Source organism: Stenella coeruleoalba (genome assembly GCF_951394435.1).
Source record: "Stenella coeruleoalba genome assembly, chromosome: 11".
NCBI lineage: Eukaryota > Metazoa > Chordata > Mammalia > Artiodactyla > Delphinidae > Stenella > Stenella coeruleoalba.
This window is the reverse complement of record NC_137157.1, coordinates 100,977,823-101,004,121: the sequence shown is the minus strand read 5'-3', so window position 1 is coordinate 101,004,121 and position 26,299 is coordinate 100,977,823. Positions and strand designations below refer to the sequence as shown.

Genomic DNA, 26,299 nt, shown 5'->3' with positions numbered 1-26,299 from the left:
GGGTAGGGTGTCTAGGATCTGGCCAGCAGGCTGAGAGAACACGGAGACAGACACGCACACGCACGCACACGCACGCACACGCACGCACACGCACGCATGGAGGAAGTTCCAGGCTGGTCAGGGGCTTGCGCCCCGGTGTTAACCTGTGAGGAGCCCCATGCCTCCCGGGCTTCAGTGGGGGAGGGGTGTGAGGGCCGCACAGAGGTGAGTCCACAGGCAGTGCTGGGCTCTAGGCCGAGCGCCCAGCAGGCTCTAGCCTTGGACGCACCCTGAGAACCACCAAAGCTGCCCATTACTTCCAAGAGCCCTGGGCAGATGACTGAAGGTCTTCTGGGCCAACCCCTTCCCGAACGGGACCAGAATGCGGGTGCTTTAGAGGACCTGCCTGGGTCACCTGGCCCGACCGAATTCACCCCCAACCGTGAAAAAATCAAAACTGCTTATTTTACTGCTTAAACCTTCAGAATCCTTCATTTGGGCTTTTTAAATGTCTTACCTGTCGTTTTCTTGTTTTTAGCCTTTTATGCTCCCGTTTCAGACTCATTTCCGTAAGTCCCATTTTACTCCAAGGTTTGCCTTTGGGTCTGTTCTAATCGCCTGGGGCATCATACGATTTTAACACTACGTATGAATTCAGCAACGCTTTTGTTTTTGGCTGTGCTGTGCAGCTTGTTGGATCTTAGTTCCCGGACCAGGGATCGAACCTGGGCCCTCAGCAGTGAAAGCACCGAGTCCTAACCACTGGGCCGCCAGGGAACTCCCCAGTAACCCTCAGGATCCATCCCTATGGCCGTGGAGGGAGGAAGGATGGGCCTCCGGGAACCCAGCGTCCAACGAGCCTCACTTGGGGAGCATGTGGAGACTCACGGGCTCGTTTTTTTCTTGGGCCTTGAGTCTTCCTCTTCAGAGGCTGCTTCTGACTTGCGGGGCAGGGTCACCTGTCAGCCGCTCGTGTGCGCCTGTCCTCATGTGAGGAGCTGTGCTTACAAGGTCCACGGGCTGGAAAGTAACTATGCATCGTAACAAAGCCGGAAGGCAACCCGGAGTGATTCCTACAGGAGAGTGCAGGAGGGGGCCCGTCGCACAGCCCTGCCCACAGAGAACCACTGGCTGACGCACTGCTGCCCAAGGTTGCCCCCAGATGCCCGGGCGGCCAGGAGACGGGCGAGTGTGTCTGCCGATCGCTGTGATCCCCCACAACGTCCTGAGGGACCCCCAAGCGTCACTTCTACCTCTGAGCTAAGTGCAGGATTAATGGGGAGCCCCGAGGGCTTGAGCTGCCCCCCTCGGATGCTTCCCCAGACTCGCTCCCGGTGACCCCGAGTTACCTTTTCGGTGCGGGGGAGGGGGATCACCTGCCCTGCACCCTGCCTGCCGCCAGCTCGTGTCCACGAGCGGGGAGCACGCAGCCCGTTTCTCAGCCGCCCATTCTGATCTTTGTTTTCTAATGATCTGGTCATTTTCAAGGGGTTAGGGTATCAGGCAATTAACTGAATTTGCTCTTGCAGTTGGTAGGAATGAAATGAGATTATTCCTCCCCATGTGGGGCAGAGGTGGGACACTGTCAGAGAGGCCCCGGGCCAGCAGCAGGGACAGACCCTGCCCTCACCTGGGCACATGTATGTGGGTCACCTTGTATGGTTCAACCGGCAAAGACCTGGGGTGGCTCTGGAAAACTGCCTCTCCGACCCAAGTTCAGGACCAGACGAGAACCACCACCTCAGTGGATGAAGCCTTTGTTTCCGGAATGTCCTCACTGTTCCTTTTCACTGGGGTGCTCTCTCTAGACCACCCGTGGGAGCCGAGGGGACTGAGGGGCACCAGAGCCTGCAAAGAGGGTTCTCCAGGACGGACGGACGCCAGAATCGGTGGGGCGTTTCCCAGTTTACATCCCATTGTCTCTCTGGAGAACGGAGAGGTTGTTGGAAATCGCTCTTGACCACATAAAAAAGGGACGGCTTCCTCTCCCTTCTTCTCCTCTTTCCCGGCCCCCCTTCTTGCATAGCTGGGAGGCGAGGGTTAGCGGGGAGGTAGGGCCACGCGGTAGATTTCGATATCCTGCCTATCTTCCGGGATGTCCTCCGTGATCGGCGGTTCGAGGTCACTTAAGAGCAGCTGTGTGCCGTGGCTGCGTCTCCTGGCCAGGCTGGCTTGGAAAGGGGCAGATGACCTGCCTCCCTGCAGGGAAGGCTGAGTCCAGCAGGTCCTTGGACAAGGGCCCAATCCCCGTGGCTGCGCTGAGACAGCGGTTATGTATCGGTCACTGAAATTCCACATCTCTCTGAACCGAGTCAAAAGCAACAGCACGGGAACGTGTGGACCTTTTACTGGCCGCCCGCCTACAGAAGCCTCTGCTTGAAGAGACAGAAAACAAAAAACCCTTGTCCAGAACTCAGGGAGTGGATCTGGTATCAATTCCATCCCAAACCACCTGAAGATCTGGGTCCAGCTGGCATCCCCCCTCCGCCTGCCATTCCCCCTCCGCCTGCCATCCCCCCTCCGCCTGCCATCCCCCTTCCGCCTGCCATCCCCCCTCCGCCTGCCATCCCCCTTCCGCCTGCCATCCCCCTCCGCCTGCCATCCCCCCGCCTGCCATCCCCCCTCCGCCTGCCATCCCCCTCCGCCTGCCATCCCCCCTCCGCCTGCCATCCCCCCTCCGCCTGCCATCCCCCGCCACCAGCTCTGCTTCTCTACTCCAACTGTCTCTAATCTCATCTCGATTTGATCTGCAAGACAAGACGGTAGTTCAGCTGTGAGCATGTCATGGTGTCGTAGGGGGTGTCTGGGGGGTTGGGCTTTGCTGGCAAGACCCCAGTTAGCCTAGGGTGGGAGGGTAAATATGAGGCTGGTACACACAGAGAGAGCTGGGGATACGGGAGTCAAGGGCTTCTAGAGACATCTGACGCTGCTTTCGTGGCCAGGAGCCAGCCGGCACACGTTCAGGGCTGGGGGTTCTCATTATCCTTCTAGCCCCTCTTCCAACCGGGAGAAACGCACATCCCGGGAGCTGAGGTGTGGCCCTGCGGACGTGGAGGGGTTGGGAGGTGCTGACGGTCAGAGCCGCCAGGGGTGGCTGCAGGGAAGGAATTTTAAGGTCAAAGTAAAATCTGTTGTAAACTGCTAGCTCTCTAAGGTTGAATGAAGTGCTTTCTTGGGAGGGAGACACAAGGTCTAAGTAAGCACGTGTCAACTAGGAGACACAGCGGAGGGTCGGTGCCACAGATCTGAGGGCAAGTGAAGGAAATACCGATGGTCAAAAGCAATTCTTATGCCCAGTTTCCTTTTCGGTCCGGCACGAATGGAGGAATGGAATTGGGTTTGAGGTAGAGAAGAGCTGGGAAGGGGAAGGTGGGGGTTGTGAGGAAGGCAGAGACAAGGACAGAAAAGGGTGGGGCGCAAGTGAAGGTCACCCCAAAGATGCGAGGGCAGAGGGTGGAAAGGCAGCCCCCCCCCCCCCATGGGCTTACATCTGTTTCTCCAAAGGAAAATTCCACCCAGAAGGGGAAGGAGATTCTAGCCAGAAAGGAGAACCTTTGTGGTCCTAGGCACTCAGTTAAAATGCCCTTCTGAGCACCCCTTGAGGGGTCTTGGCCCCAAGGGGACTGGAGGAGAGGGCAGAGCAGCGGTGTGGGGGCTGAGCTGTGGTGACCGGCCTGTGCTGTCAGTCATGCTGCGGAGTGGCTGAGGACTCAGGGCTGCTCACGGCTCACCTGCAGCCCGACGGCTCCTCAGGGGCTGTTACCTGCCAGAGCTCACGCTACACGGGACTGATTACAAAATCGCCAGGGCTGTCTTATCTTCCTTGGGAGGGACAGTCATTCAAACAGATAACCAACAATGGAACTCATGAAAAATAAATGAACAATCAGCTTGCCAGGAGCGCTCACAAAATCCCATATGTGGGGGCAGAGGAGAGAGACAGAGACAGAGACAGGGACACAGAGAGAGACACACACACGTGTGGACGGACACGGTGAGCCTGAAGGATGGAGAAGAAAAAGAGAGAGAGAGACAGAGACAGAGACAGGGACACAGAGAGAGACAGACTCAAGGAAACAAACCAGCGAGAGCAGCCGGCCCTCAGGAAGCAGCGTTAGACAGTGAGTGCTTTGGGGGTACCTGTCAGTGTTTCGGGGCCTGCTGAAATGAGCTCCCTCACTTCCCCCACGAGCTCAGGGAATATTCGAGGTCCCTCTGCTTTAGACGCTCTCTGGCAACACCCCGGCAGCTGGCTCAGCTGGGGACAAGTGACACCCACTGCCTGGATGGATGGCCGTCTGGCTGAACCAGGGCTGTGTCTTGACAGCATGCTTCAGTCCAGTCCTCCAATTTAGGGGAGAGGAGAGGGTTGTATGAGGACAGAAGAGGTGAGAATGAGGGAGGAAAGGAAAGAAAATTAGAGGACGGGAGGTGGAGGGGTCTCGGTCAGAAGGCGGAGGGCATGAGGGGCCCCGTTGGGTCCCGGCTGTTGCGACACCGGACAGCCGGGAGAAAACCATTAGAAACGGGTTCCAGGGGCCTTTCGGGTCAGGCCTGCAGGACCCTCCTCCAGGCCACTGCTTTGGGGCAGCCTGCGGTCCAGCACGCGGGCCTCGCTCTGCAGGCAGAGCCCGGGCTCTGCAGATGGCTCCCCGCGCCCTGCTGGGGTGCGGCTGGGCGAGCGGGGCTCTGCTCAACCCCTCAGGGCCAACTTCCTTCCCAAGCAGAGGAGAAACTACCCTTTAGGACGACGGGGGGCCGGGCCCCTCCTCACTCACATCCACGCTCTAGACACCACCTCTAGGTCGAGTCTTACCTTCATCCCTTTAAAGGCAGAGTTTCTTTTGGGGGCGGCGGTACCGAGTCAGTATGGCCCTCGTGTGAACAAGGCACATTGGTGGCTTCATTTGTTGGGGGCGTGGGAGTGGAGGTGGTGCTGAGAAGGGGCGGGACTGGAGCAGCGGGGGAGGGACCAGCAGAGGGAAACAGGTGGGGGGGACGGGGGCACAGGAATGTGGCAAGGGTCACAGCTGCTCCACCTGGCTTGGCCTGACACCACCAGTGCTGACTGAACCGAGGCCCCGACGTGCGTCCCAGATGCTCCAGGCGGAGGCACGTCCCAGCCGTCCCACCTGCCCCCTCGCCCCCACCCCTTCTCCCCTCCGCCTGCTCTCTCCTCCGTCCAGAGTGCAGGGAAGGGGCTGCCCCACACGTCCTGCGCTCTTGTCCTCCAAGCCCCATGGCCCAGGGCCCAGGCGTCCGAGCATCCCCTGGAGTCCTCAGGCCTGGAGAAGTTCGGCTGAGCTGCGCTGCCTGGGGTCCCACGGCTGGGAGCGCCTGCGTGGGGCCCGTGAGTGCAGGGCCCCTGCCAGCCTGCCCGCGGAAGTGCAGGAGTCAGTTCTCCCACAGGGACGGACTCGAATCCCGCTCTCGCCACCTGTTAGCTGCACGGCCTTGGCAAACCCTGAGCAAGCTGGGCCCCTCCCAGGGATGTGACGTGTGGTGGCCCTGGCCTGGCGCCCCCCGAGGGCAGCATGCTGCCCCCCACCCCTGCCGAGCTCCTCACGAGACCCCAGCCAGGACCGCGTCACTTCACCCCGCCGTCCTGCTCGGCCGCTCTGCAGCCCTGCGCTAGTTCTCTGTCTGTGTCCACGCAAGTCCCCGTCCACTGAACCTGCCTGGAGGCCCTCGGCCGCGTCCTGTTCCCACCTGAGGGTCCCTGGGGCCTTCTCTCTGGAGAGTTTCTAGGTGACGACTTAGACGCCACGGCTCTCGGGTGGTCCACACGTGGGCCTGCCGGGAGGCGAGGGCGTCACTGTCAGAAGGCGTCCAGCGCAGAGCTGGTGGGGGGCACTCTGGCCCACCTCAGGCCCCCGCCGCTGCACTCAAGGACGGCCAGCCCCAAGGCGGGTCGTGCTGTCAGTCCCGTGGCCGCCTCGTCCGCGACTGGGGACACGTGTGTCCGTGATGAGGGCTCTGGGCGTCCCAGCACTCCCTGTCGTGCAGGGGTGGGGAGGGGTAACTGGGGGCTGCCGGGGGCCACTTCTGGCACCCCAGGAGCTTCCACTGACATCACAGGGTTACGTCACTAGGTTTTCCTTCTGGAAAACAGAATTTCAGACTCAAGGGATAAAGGAGGAGCAGGGAGCTTCCTAGGGGACATGACGCTGACTGCACAGACGGAGGAGAAGGCAGCGCGTCCAGAGGGGACGGGGTGGCCGGGCTGTGGCCACGGACGCAGGATCCAGCGTGACTGCGGAGCCCCGGGTCTCCCCCGGTCACCTCGGAGGGTCCAAGGGCATCTCCCAGAGTGAGCCGGAGGTCAAGGAGGCCCCGAGCACGGCGGCCCCAGCTCAGCCCCCCATTTCTCCTCTTCCCTCAGCTGTTCACCTGTCCCGGCCTGGAATACCGTCGCTGTGCTGCTGATTCCATGTCTGACCGCAGACCGGGCGTCTGTTGTCCACCTGACATCACTGCTGGGCAGTCGAGTACACAGCCCCACCCCCACCCCCGAGCCTCCTCCTCTTCGTGCAAACGGGCCTCGCCTCCCACCTTCCTGCCGACGCCGGCTCCATCCTCCCCGGCTTGGCCGGGACCCCACGGCTCCCTGGGAGCCCTCCTCCTCTGGCGCCCACATCCAGGCTGTCAGGAGAGGCCGTGGGTCCTGCTCGCAGAGCACACTGAGAATCTGACCGTTTTCACTACGTCTGCTGCAACTCCGTCCCCTCCCACCTGGATGGCTGCGTCCACCTTCCAAATGGTGGAGGGCTTTGCCCTTGACTCCCGCAGGGGGTCCCCGGACCACGGACACCTCTTCTCAAAGGTGCCCGAGTCTCCGCCTCCCGCTCAGGCGAAGGCCCAAAGCTGCTCTCCTCCCTGACCACTGCACCCTGCGCGTCCTGCCCGAAAGCTCCTCTCCCGGGATCCGCAAGGGCATCGCCTCGCTTCCCTCAGGTCTTCGCTTTCTTCAAATTCCCCTCCTCAGTACAGCTCGTCTTGCAGAGAACGGCACCGGCCTCCACGGCTCCCTGCTCCTCCGACCCCTCCCCTGGCGCTTCTCGGCTCTCCACGTACTGCACCATTTCCTTATTTTCTGTGTCCGAATATCTCCCAGCCTTAGGACACCAGCTCCCAAGGGCGGGCTTTTGTTTGGTCCGTAATGGATCCCAGGTGCCCGGCACCAGAAGGGGAGGCTCCAGGAAGGGACAATTGTTCCTGGGGTCGCTGGGGAATCCACTTCCCAAGGCAGGGCGCCAGAGCCTAGCAGAGGCAGGAGGACGGAGCTGTTTGAGGAGAGATGACTCTGGACGTGGGGAATGTTTGGAGGGCGGCTGGGATGCACACAGCAGGTGGGGAGGGCAACGAGAGCTGGTCTCTGTAGGCTAATTGTCAAAGATGACGGGTTACAGGTGGAGAGCCTCAGGGATCCCTGACACTGGAACGGAACGTTTGTCTGCAAAAGGAGGTCTTGTGACAACAGTAAGACTAGAAAATTCGGGGAGGCCTGGAGCTGAGCTCTTGGCCCAGTGAGCGTCCAGACCCATAACCTGCCTATGGCTGGAAGGCAGAACCATACGGTGGAGGGTCCTGCCTCTGAGAAGAAGCGTTGTTGACCCTATAACTTGTCCCACAATCCTGGCTACCGTCGGGGTGCAGGGCCATGTCCGTGCTTGTGGGACAGGCTCATCTTGGCTTGAGTCGTGGGCAGTGGTCAGTGAGCTTGCTTTGATCCGGCTGGACCCATTGACCAAGAGTTCGAGTGTATCCGGGAATGAGGGCTGTGACATCTGTGCTTGGCTGGTGTGTCAGCAGGGGGGTTGGAAAGATCGTCCTTTGCTTGGGTGCCACGGTCTCTCCCCTTTAACAGCGCTGTACAGTTTTTTTATTTTTATTTATTTATTTTTTGGGCTGCATTGGGTCTTCTTGCTGCACACAGGCTTTCTCTAATTGCGGAGAGCGGGGGCTACTCTTTGTTGCTGTGCGTGGGCTTCTCATTGCAGTGGCTTCTCTTGTTGTGGAGCATGGGCTCTAGGTGCACAGGCTTCAGTAGTTGTGGCACACGGGCTCAGTAGTTGTGGCACGCGGGCTCAGTGGTTGTGGCGCACGGGCTTAGTTGCTCTGCGGCACGTGGGATCTTCCCGGACCAGGGCTCGAACCCGTGTCCCCTGCATCGGCAGGCGGATTCTCAACCACTGCGCCACCAGGCAAGTCCCAACAGTGCCGTACAGTTTACGGCCGGTTTTTAAATGGATGCTCTTAGTTGAGCTTCAAAACCCAGCCCCGTAAATCCTCATGTTCCTCGGATCGGTGGGGGCTGGGGGGGAGGGAGAAGCAGGACTCAGGCACTCGATCTGACCCTGGTCCAGCCTTCTCCTCCAGCCCCTGCCTGGGACGATGACGCAGGTGTCCTTTCTGGATGTGTGGGAGGGGGTGGGAAACAGTCGGGGTCTCTGGACACCTCCTCTGCTCTGCATGACACACGCTGTCCCCGTTTTTATCTCCAGACAACCCTTCGTGTGACTTTTCACAAACTCCTCAATCTGGAGAGTGAAGAGCATCTCCATGTGGGCGAAGGATACTGGGAGGAAATGGAGGGGCTTCCCAACTGGAAGCGGGGCTGGGCTGATAACTTCTCGTTTAGAAAATAAAAAACCTCCCGTGGTTCTTTAAAGATACAGACTATGGAACGTAAGGGCTGAACCAATCCCGGCCGGCAGGAGTCCGCGAGAAGAGGCTGAGATGCACGTGTTCATCAAAAGGCGTCGTGGACTGAACAGACAGGAATGCTGGCCCCCGCCCCGGGAGGCCTGGCTCCAGCCGAGGGGCAGCAAAGGCACGGGCACGCTCCATCCTCACTGTGCATCGGCCAACGGGGGTGCTCATTCGCGTCTGTCAAGCTCAGGCTCACGGCACACAAGCTGGGCGCCGAGGCGAATTGTAAATGGAAACTGTTGTACAAATGGACGGTCTGTATGTGACTCCACGTGCCGTTCCTGGGGTCCTGCACCACCCCCAATTCCAACAGTCACTTTCTGGGGTAGAAATTTTATACTCTAGAATTTTTTTCCTTTGTCTTTGTTTTTCTTTAAAAATAGCAGTGATTTGAAAGAAAACGGCCGGCTGAGCGATGGCGTGGGCCTGGCCAACAGTGAGCACCCCAGAGGACCCTGGGACTGAGGTGGGTCCTCTGCACCCAGGGAGCTGCCTGCTGTCACCCTCCTGTGGGTCCCTGCCATCGGCCCCAAGTCCCCTGGCATGGTTCCCCACAGGGACCCACCCTCCAGATGCAGGCTCACCCTGCCCTTCCCTGGTCTCCCCCAAGGGCCCCTCGGGCCGAGCACAGGCCCTGGCCGGTGGATACTTGTAGGTAGGGACGTGACAGCTCCTGGGATACAACTTGGGGTCCATCCAGCCACTTGGGGGGGCAGTGCCAAGGGAGGGGAGGCATGGGGTCTGAGTGGGGAGCTTGGTTTCCTTGTGTTCCAATGATTCAATGGCAGAGGTCAAGGGAGTGTACATACGTACGTACACACACGTACACACGTACGTACACACTCACACACACACACACACACACACACACAGACACCCCGCGAGACAAAGACGACCCTGGGGGATCCCCGAGACAGGGGCAATCGAATCTATGCTACGGGGCGAGCAGAGAGGGGGCCAGGTTGACGGGGGGACACAGGGAGAGCAGAACAGCCTCCTCCCAACGTCCACCCGCTCGAAGGGGGCAGACAGGACTTCTGATCAGCGGAAGCAGGACATATAATAACATCAGTTCAACCGACTGGCAGCCGACTACGGGGTGGAGGGGGCAGGTAAGGACAAGGGCGGGGGACGGTGGCGGTCGTGGGGTGCTTCTGACACCTTAGATCAGAGCTCTAGAGCATCTGCTCCGCGCTGCTATTCAATGGTTCAGTGCACCAACATCTGTGCAAACATTACCAAGTCTCTTAATCAAGGAAAAATCCTGACAAAACACTAAACCACACATGTTAAAAACCAACCGCAAGAGGGCTTGCCTATGGATAACGAGAGAAGACTGAACATGCTGGGGAGCAGAGGGACGTGTGCAGGGGCTAGAGGGACTGTCTAGGAGGGGCAGCTCCCGGGGGCAGGTGCAGGAGGTCTTGGAGCCGGGGTGGTGGTGGTGAGGGGAGAACCAGGCAGGGGCAAGGCTGGTCCTCTGGGGCAGGTTCACCTGGGGCCAGGTGCTCCCACAGCAAGTTGCAGGGCGGGGGGGCAGAGGAGCCCTCTCCAGAAAAGAGGGGTGTGGGCTGTTCTCCCCCGCCTCTCAGTGGAGGGGCTGTTTTAGCGTGAATACGATGGGCTGACAGTGCCGGCCAAGTGCGAGCCGTCACCCGTGGTCCTCGGGAGAGCTCATTTCCCGGATGCTGGGAGTGGGAAGGGGCTGCGCTGGCCGCTGCCGAGCGGTTGTAAACACCCTTCCACCGTCTCACTCTGGGATCCCAGGGCTGCATCCTCCTAGACAGTGTGTGTCATGCTAGGCCAATTGCCAAGGGGGAAGGAAAGGAGGCAGCGATCAAAACTCAGAAGGAAAGGGGGCCTCGCTCGTTCCAAACGTTAAAGAAAACAGAATAAAAACATTTCGAAGTAAAGCAACGAGAAAGAAAATCCTTTCAACCAATTTAAACAAACCAACCAGAATAACTTAGTGGGAATAAGGAGCTGGGAGGAAGCGGCAAGGGGAGAGCAACGGGGTGAGCGCGGGGCGGGCGCGGCGTCGCGGGGCGGGACGCCGGTACTTACGTTTACCTCGGTGATGGCTATGTCAACAATGCTACCAACAACAATCAAGGCGTCAAACGTGTTCCATGCATCACAGAAATAGTGCTGCATGGGGCAGAGGGGCCAAGGGAGGGAGACAGGAGGAAAAACCAACAACAAAGAAAAACGAAACAAAAGGAAGAGGAAAATGAAAAAAAAAAGCATGAAAGAAAGGAGAGAAGAGGAAAAAAATGAGAAAAGAAAGAGGTTATGTGGGCATACTGGACCCTCTTACCACTCCACAGTTCTGGAGGTGCACACCTGGCACCCGGTGCTTGCCGAGCCTGACAAAAGCCGGGTTAGTCGGGGCGGGGGGGCCGGGCGGGGGTCCTGGAGGAGGAGACGCCCCGGCCGCCCCTTGTCCGGCCCGGCAGAGTGGGGACAGTGCGGGGGCTCACGTCCCCCAGGACGGCGGCAGGTGCAAGAGAAAGCATGACTGGCGGGGGTAAAACAGGAAAACCAAACAATGAACCGGAGGAGGTGAAGAGGGAGGGACACGGAGGCGTCCTGGGCAGAATCATACTCACATTCGTCTCACTGAGAATGACGTCAATTACGCTGCCAATTACGATGAGGCAGTCAAAGACATTCCAGGGGTCACTAAAGTGGCCCTACACGGGGCGGCAGGACGGGAGTGAAAAGGAAGGTCAGACAGACAGGAACAGAGCACCGCCGTGGGCCGCACCGTCGCTGCCGAGTCCGAGCGGGGCGGGGTCCTCCCCCTCCAGCCCCAGCCCCCTCGCCACCCGCCCTACTTCCCCAGCCCCTCCCAGGCCGCCAGCGCCTCCTAGGAGGCCTGCCTGCAGGGAGGGAGGGAGGGAAGGGGGGGGCCCTGGCGGGGTGGTCTGGGAATTAGCAGGCGGCCATTGGTGTGGTCCAGGCACAGCCAGGCCCTCTGGGCTCAGGGGTGAGCCGTGTGACGCTCGTGACAGTGAGGGGACCATGGCCTCAGAGCAGCATCTACAAGGTCACCCTCGTGGCAGCCCTGGACGGGCCCGGTGCCTCTGGACGGAGGCTTTCCTCCCTGAAAGGGGACGGAGGCCAGGCCAGTCCCAAGGTTTGGTGACGTGGGAGGTGACCCTAGACCGGCTCTCGGGGCAGGGGTGTCTCTGAAGCACCGCCACGCTCAGCTGCATCATTCTGACTCAGGATCCTGCTGAAGCGGCCCCCGTGAGAGTGAGGTTCTCACAGCCTTTGCTGCAGGCTGGGTGGGGCTCTGGGCTGTGGTGTCTGGGGGAGCGATCAGGGTGCTGACCCCACTCCTTTGTCCTGCACACGTGGATTTTGTTTGTTTTATACCATATTTGGGGAAGGGAACAGAGGAATGTTTCTCAAAGACTTTTTCAAAGTTCATGGACAACTGGTCAACCAAGGGCTGTCCCCTTCCTGTGACGGTTCTTGGAGTCCTGGGTGGGCAGGCTCTCTGCAAAGAGAGGGCGGGTTCTTAGGTCTGGACCACTGCCTCTCAGAGTGCAGGGGAAAGGGAGCAATGCTCTGTGACACACAGATGTTCAGGAGCCCCGGGAACCACACAGCCGTCCTCCCCAGGGGTGGAGCGGGGAGGGCCCAGCACCGAGGGCATCTGTCTTTCCGTAAGAAAGGACATCTGCCCCTTTGGTTCTTCAAGGGATGCCCCAGCCTCTGAGCCACGAGGTGGGGCTTCCAGGAGATGCACTTCTGAGGTTGGTGAGGAGGTAAGAAAGCATCGGGCTGGCCTCTTAGAGTCTGCCCGGTCCCTCTCCCTGGCCCTCCTGGGGCGGCCAACTCTTGCTGTCTATTTCTGAGTCCCAGGAGGCTGTGCTCTCCCATTTCTTCCTGACTCCCTCCAGCTCCCTGACCACTCCACCCCCACCCTTCCTAGCCATGCCCCCTCTCAGATGGATCACAAGACATGCTGTCCCAGGGCTGTTATTCTTAGTGTGGAGGTCAGGTCGCAGGGAAAGGGACCTCTCGGTTCCCAGGCCTTTCTGCCAAAATAAAAGCAGAAATGCCACTGTGGAGACTCTGGGCAGCCCGGTGGGGAGCAGAGGCCGGCCAGGGCATGGGTGAGGTGAGCGTCACTTGAAACCCTTTCTGGCTTCCCAGAGTATTTTTCTGAATATCCCGGAGCCTTTGGGGGCACCGAGAGGCTTCTCTCTCCCATTCGAGTCACGTGCTGTGAGCGGGAACGAACCGACCCCCTCCAGGGTCCTCCCGTGGCATCACAGGGCACGTGGAGAGCACTGGTTTTGAGGGCAAAGAGTGAAGACCCCGTGCCAACGACAAATACGCGTGTGCTTTAACATCAGGTTTTGGGAAACACTGGGGGACTATCTCTAGAGAGGAAAACCATCTCTGTGGGTAGAGCTGTTTCGGGAGGGAAGGGGAGGGGGTGTCCAGGAAGAGGAAGGAGGGAAGCAGGAACCAGAGGAGAGTCCAGGACGCCCGCATCCAGCCTAGAAAACGCAGTGGCAAATCGTTATTTGGGCCTGGGGGGCGAGAGGAGGAGAGAGGTCGGGGGGCGTCTCGGCGCTCAAGGAGAGGGGAGGGGCTGGCATCTGCTCGTTCACCACAGGGACCTGGAACAGATGGGGGAGTTGGCCTCGGTCCACAGCGTGGATGAGGCGAGAGACAGAAAGGGAGAAGGCAGGCAGAGGCGAGGCAGACGAGCGGTTAACAGCTGGCGAGCTCCGGAAGGAGCCTGGCCCCCAGGGACCCTGCAACCCTCACCCACCCCATGCACCGCCTGTCATCCCCACTCTTGCGCTCTTCTGTGTTCGTGCACAGGACGGGCAGGCCCGCCCCAGTGCTCTGCGGCCGGCGGCTTCCGCTGGGTCGCCTGGCCTCACCCGCCCCCTTGCCCTCCACCCGCTGTGCTGCTGGCGCCTTTGGTTGGCCCCTCTGTCCTGTGGGCCCGGGGCCAAGGCCTCCACTGGCCGCAGAGCCCCACCAGTTCCCACCCGGAGGAGGTTTACACATGGCCCACGGTGCGGGGGGTGACAGGGTCCCTTTAAGAGGCAGCTTCCCCCTGCCCTGTCCACCCCCTTCCTGCCCCGTCAACCCTCCAAGCTGGACCATGAACACAGCTTCAGATCCAGCTGTCAGCGCCTCCTCCCAGCCGTCCACACCCATCCCAGAAGCACGCTGACACCCTCCAGGGGGCTCGACAGGTTGCCGAGGGACACACCTGGCCAATTCCCCAAGTGGGCAGGGCCCGGGAGGAAGGTCGCCCCCTGTTGTCAGTGCAAGAGCTGTGTCCTCTCTCTCCGTCACACACATGCACACACACACACACACTCGCACACACACCTGTTGTCACCCATCTCCTCGACTGCTGGAAACCATGGGTGACATGGGTTTGGGGAGTATGATGGAGGAAATAGAATGGGAAAACAATCATAGACTTGTTTTCTCGAAATCAGGCTGACCTCCAGGTCATACCTGTCACTCGTTCTTTCTCTGGTAGAAGTCAGGGATAGCGAAAGGGGCTCTGGGCTCTCCCTGAAGTGGGGAACCAAACCTCTCAATGTCCAGATCCTCAGAGCCAGGCAGGGCTGCCCACGCAGGGGCGGATGGCGTTTTGGGGGAAGACTTTCTCTCGCCACCTCTAACCCTGCAGGGTAAGTGGGTCCCCAGCCTCAGGAGGTCTCGTGCGTGTCCCCCTGGGCTGAAAGGCAAGCGCCCTGCTGGGAACAATCCCTTCTCCAGAGGGCGCCGACCCTCTGCTCACTGGCTGCCACGGCAGAAGAGACGTGGACCAAATCGATCCTAGGCTCAGCACAACGTGACTAGGAAAGGACGCTGCTGCCCAGCACCCACAATGCACTTCACCTGCACGAGAACTTCGGATTTTCCTCTCTTGGATTATCTGTGCCCTGACTCACTCCACCCCTGGAGCTGTTCCGAGCTGGAAGAGGTGGTGTAGTGGTTAAGGGTGTGACCCGCAGAGGCAGGTGTCCGGGTTCGAGTCCTCCATCTAGTACTTACTGGCTGGGTGACCTTGAGCAGATAACCGCACCTCTCTGTGCCCCAGTTTCCCCCTATGACACGGCGACCTGTGGGTTATGGTAGGAATGACACAAGTGAAGGGCCTGCACCTGTAGGAAGCCCAGTGAGTTCCAGCAACTGCCACGGCTGCTGGAGCTGGTCCGTCCCCTTCTAGGGAGGCCAGACGCACAGGGTCAGCTTTGGGGGTGGGACTGAGCAGTGGGGAAGGCAAGGCTCAGGAATGTGGAAGGAGGAGGGGGAACGTGAAGGTTCCAGAATCCCAAGCTCCCTTCAGTGGGTCTCATCTTGAATCCTAGTGAGGACTGCCTGTCCTGAGATTCTCGGATGAAATCCAGCATCACTTGAGATTGGTGACCGTAAGTAAGCTGTCCTGGCTAGCTTCTGTCAAACTCAGGTCCACACAGATAGTGAACTGCCAGGTTCCTAGAAACCACTATTCCTCCCAGGGAGACCCAGGCCCCTTTTGCTCTGGCTGGAGGGCTGGGAGGAGAGGAGTGGGCTGCCAGGTGGGCCCACATCCTGTCTCTGGTCCCGAGAGCAGGGCTGCTGCTGGGAGGTCCAGGCACACGCCCTGGCCCTGAATTCGGGACTCTCAGCCCCTTCCCCGCCCAGAGCAGAGTCAACACAAGCTTTGAAACAGGACGGTGGTGAGAGGGGTCCACAGGCGTCTACACACCTGGGACTGTGCTGCATTGCTGGCTTTCTTCTCCTCTCCATCCCCTCCCGCGCGGCTTCCTTATCTACCTCTGACGGGTCCAGCAGAGAGAAGGCAAGGAACACAGAGGAGGTGACCGGACGCTCTTCCTGGTGGGGAAGCTGACTGGACTTTGTCCAGGTCTCTGCCCCAAGACTGTTCCCTTCCAGGGACACATGGGGCCCCAGAGATCGACGTGGCGGGGGGGGGGGCGGCCCTGGGTGGAGGCTGGACGTGGAGCTGCTGGAAGCAGAAAGGGCCACCTGGGGGAGGCGGGGCCTAGAATGGAGTGGGCAGACGGCGTGTGCTTGGCCAGGGAAGGGGGCCCAGCCGAGTAAGGGCCCTGCTGGCGTGAGCTGGGAGGCTGTGCCTGGTTCCGGGTCGTGGGACGGGGAGATGGGAGGTGGTGGGTGCAGCCGGCGGCTGAGTGTCGCCACACAGAGATAATAGAAACTGTATGACGTTAGGATGTCATTCAGACGTAACAGTAACTGAGGAAATCACTGGCATCTAGTGGGGCGGCATGACTGGTGCACAGCTGTCCCCGGCCCCTGGCAGCTCCCACCCTGTGACGTGCCCCTTCAGAAGCCCTGGAGCCCCCCAGCAGACAGCCCGGGACGGGGGCGGGCGGGGCAAAGGGCAGCAGCAGACAGGGGCCGGGGTCAAGGAGACCCTGGGCGGGTGGCGGTGATGGGGCCGCACTCCAGTAGTTAGAGGAGTGCACACTTGGAAGTGGACATTGCTCTCGTTTCTCCTTTGGAATTAAGCTTTTTTCTCCCCAGGAAGGTTTCAAAGGCCCTCAGTCATTTATCTCACCAAGAGGTAACGGGTGCTTCTGGGTGCCTGGAAGTGCACAGATGTGGGCAGAGCGTGAGCCCAACCTGACCTGCTGCCTCCCACGGGGTGAGGGGACAGGGGGTCGGCTGGGCTCCTTTGGGGCCTGGGGAAGGTTTCCTCCGCCCCAGTTGGCACCTGGGTCCACGGCAGGACCCCGCTGCAGGATCGTCCAGGACGAGGGTCCAAGGGGATATGCCTCGAGAGCGGGCAAGGCCGTCTGACACGTGGCAACGTCCGCAGGCACCCCGCTTCAAAGGAACACGGGGGGCCCCCTGGAGGCGGGAAGGGGATGCAGAGGACGGCAGCCTTGGTGGGGGCGAGGCGTCATCTGCCCACCTGGAATCTTCTCCCGGCCCATCCCGCAGACTACGCCCCGGGCGGAGTCCCCCAAACCTGACCTGACCATCCCATCCTCGCCCTCTCCCCTTCCCGACGCAAGCCACCTAATGGGCCGGCCCCTCCTTAGCCCCAGGGGGCGTGGCCCACCGCACCCCTGCAGCCTCCACCTGTGCCCACTCTAGAGAACCTGCCCTCAGCTCCAGAGATGCGTCACCAGGCCTGGCCCCTCCTGTGTCAGACAGAGTGACTGCCAGCCTCCAGGGGAGGGGAGGCGGGCCCAGCTCATGCAGCCTTGCCGGGACTGTTCCTGCCACCATCGTCTGGGTCTCGGCCCTGCTAGCAGCCCTCCCCCGCCCCTCCCACAGGTCCAGGCTGGCGGGTCTGGACACCACTGCTCACAGGCGCAGGGGGCTCGTCCCCTCCCAGTGACTCTCACGTGGCCGTGTCACCCAGCGTGAATCATCTCCACGTTAAATAATGAAACGCAGCAGCTGCCCTGCCCTCCCCACAAGGGGCCTTTCCACGAGTGCTGGGTTTATTTTTGATCAGACTGACTTCAACGCCCCCCGCCCATCTGGCAGATCACCGGTAAAGGGGGTGCGGGGAACTAAACACAGACGTTTCCCATTATAACTAAGGAATTATAGACATATATATATATTTACATTATGTGTATAGGTGTGAGTTTCCTATACATAAAGATTTAGATTTTCTCTGAATTTTATTTAAGGAAAATTAAGGAAGTAGTACTAAGTATTTATTGCCAAAAGGGAGTTTTGGTTCTCCAGTGATTGAAGCCCACCAGCCTGAAAGAATGTCTAAGTTTCATGCAAGTTCCGAAAAGGAAATATTCTTGCTGGCTCTCGGTGTTTTTAGAGTTGGACTTTCCATGTCGGAAGGAAATAGAAGGAGACATTCACATTTCTAGTGGTAGTTTGAGCTGCGCTGAACCTTGGCCGCTAACCGGCCACCGAGTCCCAGTTTCTGCTACACGTTACCTACTTGCTCCTCAAGCAAACGATCCCTAAATGCTCTTTCAGGACCAGCAGGGCCACCCTCCCCGGGGCCTTTCAGGACCAGCAGGGCCACTCTCCCCGGGGCCTTTCAGGACCAGCAGGGCCACTCTCCCCGGGGCCTTTCAGGACCAGCAGGGCCTCTCTCCCCGGGGCCTTTCAGGACCAGCAGGGCCTCTCTCCCCGGGGCCTTTCAGGACCAGCAGGGCCACTCTCCCCGGGGCCTTTCAGGACCAGCAGGGCCTCTCTCCCCGGGGCCTTTCAGGACCAGCAGGGCCACCCTCCCCGGGGCCTTTCAGGACCAGCAGGGCCACTCTCCCCGGGGCCTTTCAGGACCAGCAGGGCCTCTCTCCCCGGGGCCTTTCAGGACCAGCAGGGCCACCCTCCCCGGGGCCTTTCAGGACCAGCAGGGCCACCCTCCCCGGGGCCTTTCAGGACCAGCAGGGCCACCCTCCCCGGGGCCTTTCAGGACCAGCAGGGCCACCCTCCCCGGGGCCTTTCAGGACCAGCAGGGCCACCCTCCCCGGGGCCTTTCAGGACCAGCAGGGCCACCCTCCCCGGGGCCTTTCAGGACCAGCAGGGCCACCCTCCCCGGGGCCTTTCAGGACCAGCAGGGCCACCCTCCCCGGGGCCTTTCAGGACCAGCAGGGCCTCTCTCCCCGGGGCCTTTCAGGACCAGCAGGGCCACCCTCCCCGGGGCCTTTCAGGACCAGCAGGGCCACCCTCCCCGGGGCCTTTCAGGACCAGCAGGGCCACCCTCCCCGGGGCCTTTCAGGACCAGCAGGGCCACTCTCCCCGGGGCCTTTCAGGACCAGCAGGGCCACCCTCCCCGGGGCCTTTCAGGACCAGCAGGGCCACCCTCCCCGGGGCGGACCCGGCCCGCACACCGTGGGGCCTGCCCCCTGCAGATTTCCCAGACGCCCAATGGAATGGTACTGGGGGCCTCTGGGAGGTGATTAGGCCATGAGGGTGGAGCCCTCAGGAACGGGACTGGGGTCCTTGAACAGGGGACCCCACAGAGCTCCCTCGCTCCTTCCACCTGCGAGGACACAGCTGTGAGCGGACGGGGCCCCCTTCGTTGGACGTGGCCCTGTGCTCCTATCTGGGACCCCCAGCCTCCAGACCGTGCGAAGGAGATTTCTGCAGTTTGTCCTGGCAGCCGGGCAGACTGAGATGGCCATGACCCCACTCAGGCCCAGCTAAGCCAGCCTCCCCACATTACCGAGGAACGGACGCGGAAAGGACAGCCCTACCTGCCCTCCCTGCTCGTTCGAGGTGATGCTGAGTGGGGAGGTGGGCTTCCTGCTCTGTCTCCAGAATTTCGTCTGTCGGTGGGATCTGGGGGCAGGGGATGATCAAGCAAGAGATAAAGTAAACTTTGTTTTGTAAGAAATAAAGCCTCACAAAAATCTTTGCCCCTTGCAGAAACGTCCGCTTGGTTAAGACTGTTAGGAGGGGAATTAGGGCGAGTGGTACAGCTGGATCCAGAGGTAAAGCTGGAGAGAAAGCAGGTTTTAGCTGCAATGTGGTATCTGGTGAAGACAAAGCCAGTTTCTAGTAGTTTCAGCTTTCCAGACAGGAGACGGAATGGCCCTGGCTGGCATCCTCTCCTGCCGGTCACCCCACTTTCTCCTCCATCTCCTGGTCCTTTACTGGCTCTAAGGAAAGAGTCCTGACGTTCTCTCAGTAGCTCAGGGAGGACTCCCTCCCAGGACCCCAGCCCGATTGCTCCTGCCTACGGGGTCTTCCCGGCACTTGGAAGAGTCCGGCCCTGGTTCCTCTCGCCCCATCTGCCCTGGCTGTCCCGACGGAGCCTACCCTTTGGTGTGGTCCCTGCTGGCCTTCTTCAGGGGGACAGAGGGCAAAGCCGATTTTGGACGTTAAGGAACATCATAGCCTAAACTTGAGTCCCGCTTGAGCGGGAAGGCAGACGGGTCCCTTCCCTCATCAGACGGTCACCTGCTGGGGGGCTCGCCCTGCTTCTCCACCCGCCTGGCCCCTCTCCCAGAGCGGGGGCGGCTCGCTCACCGGGGACAAGGAAACACCAGAGACGGCGGGTCCAGCCTCGGAAGCCCCCTCCCCATCTGCTGGGGCAGGGGTGCCCCTGGGGAGCCCCAAGCTGTCTGGAGGTTGTGCTCATGTGAGAAAGGCTGTCACTAAAGTGGAAGCAGATGCTGGGTCTTCAAGGAAAGAAGGTTCTGGATGTGGACAAAGCTGAGGACAGACGGAAGAACCGGCTGCAGTTTCCTGGCTGGAGACAGTCTCCCTGAAGGCTCCCTGACCCCCCACCCCCACCCATCCTGGCCCCTTCTGCCAGTCCAGCCCTCATCTGTCCCTCTGCCATGGCCCAGGGAAGGAGTCAGCTGGTGATGACTCTTCCTACCTTGACCGTTCACCCCGGAAATCTGTACCGTGTCTCGGGCAACAGTCCTTCCCAAGACAGAAAACCGTCCTAAGGATGGCAGAGGAGACTTTGTTCTGGGGGCACCAGGGTCCAGGACCCTCACGCACAAGCACAGCCAGAAATGCGGGGAAGGCTGCCTTCGCACTCGGCAAGGCCAAGGCCGTCCACACTCCCAGCTCAGACTTCCTGGCCGAGCACATCGGCCTGGCCCGGCCCCACAGCCTGGTGCTGGCCACTGAACCGCCTGCCTCGGCATCTGCAGCTCCTGGACCCGGGAGGTCCGGGGACGACTGGGGGGCCAGGAGGGGACCCACACGGGGGACGCCGGGCCAGGAGCCGGTCTTACTCTTCCCACAGGGCTCCCACACCTGAGATCACCCACCTGGGTCCATGAAGCCAGAGCAGTTGGGGTGAGGCGGATGGATGGAGGGATGCAGACCCCGCGAGCGGCCTGCGGAGAAGCGGTGTCTAGAGCCCCATGGCCCATTATGGCAGCCGTCGGCCACGTGGCCACACAGATTTGAATTAATTTAAATAAAATTAAGAATCCAGGCCTCGGCTGCATGAGCCAAGGTGCCCAGGAGGCGGGTGGCTGTTCACAGACCGATGGTGGGCACGGAGCGTCTGTATTCCTGCAGACGGTCCTGGCGCTGGTCTGGAGACCGCACGCGTCCCTTGGGTTGAAACGCCTTTGGGCCCCAGTTTCTCCTGCGTCAGGAGCGTCCCCGAGGCTCCAGTTGCTCTTGCGCCCAAGAGCCGGGGGCCAGGGGGGCGATGAGTGTTTCCATTTTGGTTCCACTCGCTTTCTGGACTGTTCTCGGCGGGGAGGGCGTGGAAAAGCGTTTTGATCCCAGAGAGCTGTGGGGTCGGGCCCTCCGGGGGCAGAGACGTGGCCGCTCCCTGACTGGGCAGCACCAAGGGGATGGGAAAGTCTCAGAGACAGCTGCCCCCGCTTCCTCACCTGCTAAGGCCCAGGTGAGTCCCCGGGGGGAGGAGGAGGAGTCGGGAATCCTCCCACCTCCCTGGGCCGATCTGCTTCTCTGAGCAGGAGCCTGGGGCCCCTTCTCCCTTCATCACCCGCTGGGTCATGGTCAGCAGCAAGTTCCAGGCACACGATCACCCCACTCCCCAGAGCTGAGCGCGGAGCGTCTGGGGCTGGCCCTGCCCTGGAACCTCCACAGTCACGGAGAGCTGCCCAAAGGGACTGAAGCCTTGGAACCCCCCGGGTCGCCCTATTGACCCTGAAGGACTTGGGTTAAAGTTCAATCTGGAGTTTTAACTGGGATTGTACTGAAGAGAAATGACATCTCTGTAACATTGACTTTCCCAATTCATGAACATGACATATTTCTCCATTTACTGAGTTTTCTTTAACTCCTCTGTGTGAAATTTCACAGACCTTCTGTAAAGATCTTAGAGGGTTTTGGTTAGATTTATTCTTAGGCATTGGAGATATCTATATCTATATCTGTATCTATATCTATATCTATATATATATATATATATTTTTTTTTTTGCGGTACGCGGGCCTCTCACTGTTGTGGCCTCTCCCACTGCGGAGCACAGGCTCTGGACGCACAGGCTCAGTGGCCATGGCTCACGGGCCCAGCCACTCCACGGCATGTGGGATCTTCCCGGACTGGGGCTCGAACCCGTGTCCCCTGCATCGGCAGGCGGACTCCCAACCACTACGCCACCAGGGAAGCCCAGGCATTGGATATTTTTCAGTGCTTATCATAAACTGCATCTTAAAAGTTTTTTCCTGTCTTTGCTGATAAATTTCTGTTCATGATAGGAGGACAGTCCAGCTACTTAGTTAACTTCAGACGATTCTATGCGAAACCTTTTCATGCTGACCAGCTTGGTCCTGCACAGTCTCGTGGGGCCCAGGGAAATGTCCAGGGCAGTCCTCCGCTCGGGGAGAAATTCCCTCTGGCCATTAGGTGTCCAAGACACTCCTGTCACCTGCCCCATTCTTCAGACAGAATGTGAATTTTAGGAGCAGAGCAGGGATTTACTTGAGTCCATTTATTTTCCATAAGGTGGCGAGCAGAACAGATGGAAATGAAGACCGAGAACATCAATTACCATGAGGACAACGAAAGAACGGGGCCAAACTACAAACCGACCGACCGACCAGCCAACCAACCACAGAGACCAAGGGACAGAGCAGGAAGCCCAGCAGGCCAACCTCAGACACCTGATGTTAGGACTGATGGCAATCCCTGCGTCCTTACTGCCTACTGTCCTTCCTCAGCTGACGCTCGCAGGTGCAAACTCACTCGTGGCACAAACACACGATCACATTAGGAGCACCGGTTCTAGGGCCAGATCCAGCTAGATATTTCCACCAGGGCTTCAAGTACTTTCTTTCTTTAAAAATTTATTTATTTATCTATTTTTGGCTGTGTTGGGTCTTCATTGCTGCACACGGGCTTTTCTCTAGTTGCGGCGAGCGGGGGCTACTCTTCATTGCGGTGCGCGGGCTTCTCATTGTGGTGGTTTATCTTGTTGTGGAGCATGGGCTCTAGGCGCACGGGCTTCAGTAGTTGTGGCACATGGGCTCAGTAGTTGTGGTGCACGGGCTTAGGTGCTCCGCAGCACATGGGATCTTCCCGGACCGGGGCTCGAACCCGTGTCCCCTGCATTGGCAGGCAGATTCTTAACCACTGCACCACCAGGCAAGTCCCCTCAAGTACTTTCTGGTTTGGTTATCTTCCTGGAAATTTTGGGGATGCTTCTCTTGGAGTCTACTCCTTAACGAGAATCCAGGAACCCCACTCTCCTCCCAACTGGACAGGCTTGTTTGGCTGGCCAGGCCGGGGACCCTCCCCCTCTGCTGCCAGAAGCCCCGGCAGGGTATTCCCAGAAAAGGTCCATTTCCCTTTTTCTTTATGCCAGACAGACCCTGGCATGTGTGAAATGCAGATGGCCCCAGGATGGCTCCCTTACTTCTCTGGAAAAGTTTCTCCTATTTCACCCCATCTTCTCACAACAGAAAACTAGAGATGGAGGAAGTGGGGTGCTTTATGGTTTAGAGCACCCTACCTGGCTGCTTCCCGGGAAACGGGCTTTTGCTCCTGGGTGTGTAGGATTCAGGGAGAGTGTTTTCCAGGCAGAGGCCCCTGCAGGTGTCACTGCCACGTGCTCCCTAGGGCAGGTTTGCCCAGTGCGTCTCCTGAGCTCGGGAGCCTGACTCAGGAAGTCCCCTGCAGGGCCCTGGAGCCGGCGTCAGGCATCATCTGAAACATGTCTGAGTCAACGTGGAATGACTCAAGGCTTTGAAATATGTAAACTGTATGTCTCACAAAACTGGGGGAAAATGATGCCGGTTTCCCTCCTGGAGGCTGTCGTCTGAGCCGGAAGCTCAGCCCCAGCGCGGCCCGGCCGCCCGGCCTCCCCGCCTCCCCAGGGCACGCTGCTGCGGGCTGTGAGCCTGCCGGCTCCTGGGCGGCATGGCTGGGAATAGGACCGCAGGGGACCCCACAGAAGGTGGCCAGGGACATTCCATGGTCTCCTCTGCCCCTAAATGGGACAGGTCTTGGAAGGGAAAGTGAGACAGCGTTTATTTGCTGCTCTGGAGGAGACAGGAAAACACCATTGTTATCACCAAACGGCATTCATTAGGGGTCTTATTCTCTGAAAATCAGCCAGGTTCCCAGGCGTTCTCAGTGAGAGAGGAAGACTCGGCACGGTAAGAATACGGTCTGTCTTGTCTTTGAAGCCCCTCAAAGGTGGTTTCCCTCTTTCTGGAAAGTTCCCAGCAGAACACCTGGTGTGGGAAGATGCTTGCTAACAGCTCTGTGTGGCGGAAATTACATCGACTACAAAGTCAGACACACCGGCTTCTATTCCCAGTTCTGCCGCTTAATGATGGTGTAATTAATACGCTACTTAATTGCTCTGAGCCTCACTCCCCTCTTCCCCAAGATGAGGAGCTAATGCCTATCTTGAGAGACGTCCTGAGGATTCCACGCGACGAGGTGTGTGTCGCACTGCAGGTTACTGAGAACGGTTGGTGGAATGTTAATTCAGAGAAGACGACGCAGATCCTGGCGCTGAATAGGAATCCGACAGCCAAGGGGCACCCCTCCTGGCCCGGCTAGTCCTGGGGCAGGGCATCGTCTGAATGGAAATGGAATAGAGGGCCAGGGACTCCTGCTTTCCACCCCCCGTTGACCCGTGTTGCATCTGGAAAAACTAGTAACAGTGGGGAAGAGAAGGTTTGGAGAGCTGCCCTGCGCGACCCTCTTAGAAACAATGCGTTCTTTCTCATCGCCCCCCAGAGCTGTGCAGCAGCGGGGAGCCTCCAAGCCCCTGGGATACCCCCTCCGGGGCAGCCGCCCCCTGTGACGCCCAGGTCAGTGGACGCCGGCGATGCTGACCTGTCTACAGGGCCGGAGACGGAACGCCTGCTTGAACCGGGTCACCCTCTGTCCTTGAGGCCCAGGGGCAGGTCGGGTGGGGAGGGCACAGATAATCCAAGTGACAGGGAGCCAACCTGCCCTGCCCTGCCTCACTCAGCCAATGGCTCTAATCTTCTCTCCCAGCCTTTCTTCTAGAAGCTGCTTACAAGTAGCAAAGCAGAGACATTTGCAGGTCCGTCCCGTACTGGAAGGTACAGGGGGCAGTGATGCAGCCCTGAGGTGGGGAAACAGACACCCAGCCCTGAGCAAACGCAGCCCCGGCTCAGCTCTTACAGCCAGGCTCTTAGTCTGCGCGGCGGGCAAAACGGGGAGAGAACAGAGCCCGGGTGGGTCTGGGGGGCTGGGCCTCGAGAGGTTTGGTTTCCAGTCTCTTCTAGATGACGTGCGGGGGGCCGGGGCCATGGTGGGGAGACGAGGACCGTTCTGCCTACCCTGCAAGGAGGTTTGCGCAGGCACGTCCCTGTTCCCTGTGTCCAGACCACGGCCCGGCCCGCGGGCTGAGATTCTGCTTCGAGGAGCTGGCCTGGCTCAAGGCCTGCAGCCTGCGGAGCTGGAACGTTCCTCGTTGGGAGGACACGGTCCGTCGCTGAGCCTCTGCTCCCAGTGGCCCCCACCTGTCCCCCGGCACCGTGGGCCAGAGGCCCGTCTCAGAGGCCTACCTTGGGCTTGAAGGCAATGAGCTTCAGAATCATCTCCACCGTGAAGAGGCCGGTGAACAGCATGTTGAGAATGTTCATGGCGATTTTGAACAGGCAGCTCTGCCCGTAGTGCTGCAGGGGCGGGGGCCGTGCATGAGCCGGGGCTCGCTGCTCCCGGCCACCCCTCAGCACTCAGCCTGGGGGGCCGACCACCCCCGTGGGGCCCCGCAGGTCCCTCCCGTCTCTGCCGGCACCGCCAGCGCGGCTGCGCAGAGGCTCGTGCTCCTGCCCTGATGGGGAGACAGCCCCGCCGGCCTCCTGGTCCTCGGGGGGCTCCACCCAGCTCGGCCCCCCGACGGTCACGGCCCCTTCAGGGTCCCCTGTGCTCCACTTCCCTCCCTCCATCTCATCGGCCCAGGATCCTGGGATCCTCCACCCTCGACAAGGGACACTTGTGCTTCTCCAGCTGCCCCCCCCCGCCCCCGCCCCCTTGGCCAGCGTGACGGTGACACGCCGCCCACGCGCCCACCGGCAGATGCCACGCCGGCCCGCTGGACCGACCTGCATGGCCAGGCAGATGGTGTTCAGCAGGATGAGGACGAACATCAGGTACTCGAAGTAGGTGGAGTTGACCACGTACCACACCTTGTACTGGTGCTGGTTCTTGGGGATGTACCTCCGCAGGGGCCGGGCCTTCAGTGCGTACTCCACGCACTGCCGCTGCGTCGGGGAGACGGGGGTGAGAAACCCGGATGCTGGGGGATGGCAGGGGTGGGGGGTGCAGAGGAAGCTGCACACCCCAGGGGAGGGGTTCTCTGGGGGAGAGACATCGTCTACAGCTCTAGCTCGTTTATAGGTTGAGCTGCTACTTGGACGTGTTTTGATTTTCTATCCCTCCCTCAACGGGGGAGAGACCCTCTCTAGTTAGTCCCATCAGGACGTAGTCAGGGGGTCCATGTCCCCTCCTTTCCATCTCGGTGATGCCCACTGTGCACTGCAGATGCTCGGTGGCATCTGGTAAATACTGGCTGACTGACTGACAGTCTGTCTTCTCGCTGATGGTTTCCCAGCCACAGACTCTCCTGGGGGCCCGTCTCTCCTCAGTGTTCCTCTCCTGTCCTAAGTCCATCTTCCTTATCTGCCAGGGTCCGCAGACTAGAAGTCACAGCTCACGGCCAGGGGATGGG

The 26,299-nt window shown here is 59.9% G+C and overlaps 1 protein-coding gene across 1 annotated transcript in view; it reads right to left on the bottom strand.

Moving 5' to 3' along the window:
* Positions 1–26,299, bottom strand: part of CACNA1C (calcium voltage-gated channel subunit alpha1 C) — a 457,740-nt gene that overhangs the window by 33,478 nt on the left and 397,963 nt on the right. The window contains exons 28-30 of the mRNA XM_079938602.1: positions 25,674–25,832; positions 25,134–25,244; positions 10,762–10,839 (exon numbers count right to left, since the gene is read on the bottom strand). Coding sequence (XP_079794728.1) covers positions 10,762–10,839; positions 25,134–25,244; positions 25,674–25,832 — 348 coding nt within the window. The remainder of the gene's footprint in view (positions 1–10,761; positions 10,840–25,133; positions 25,245–25,673; positions 25,833–26,299) is intronic.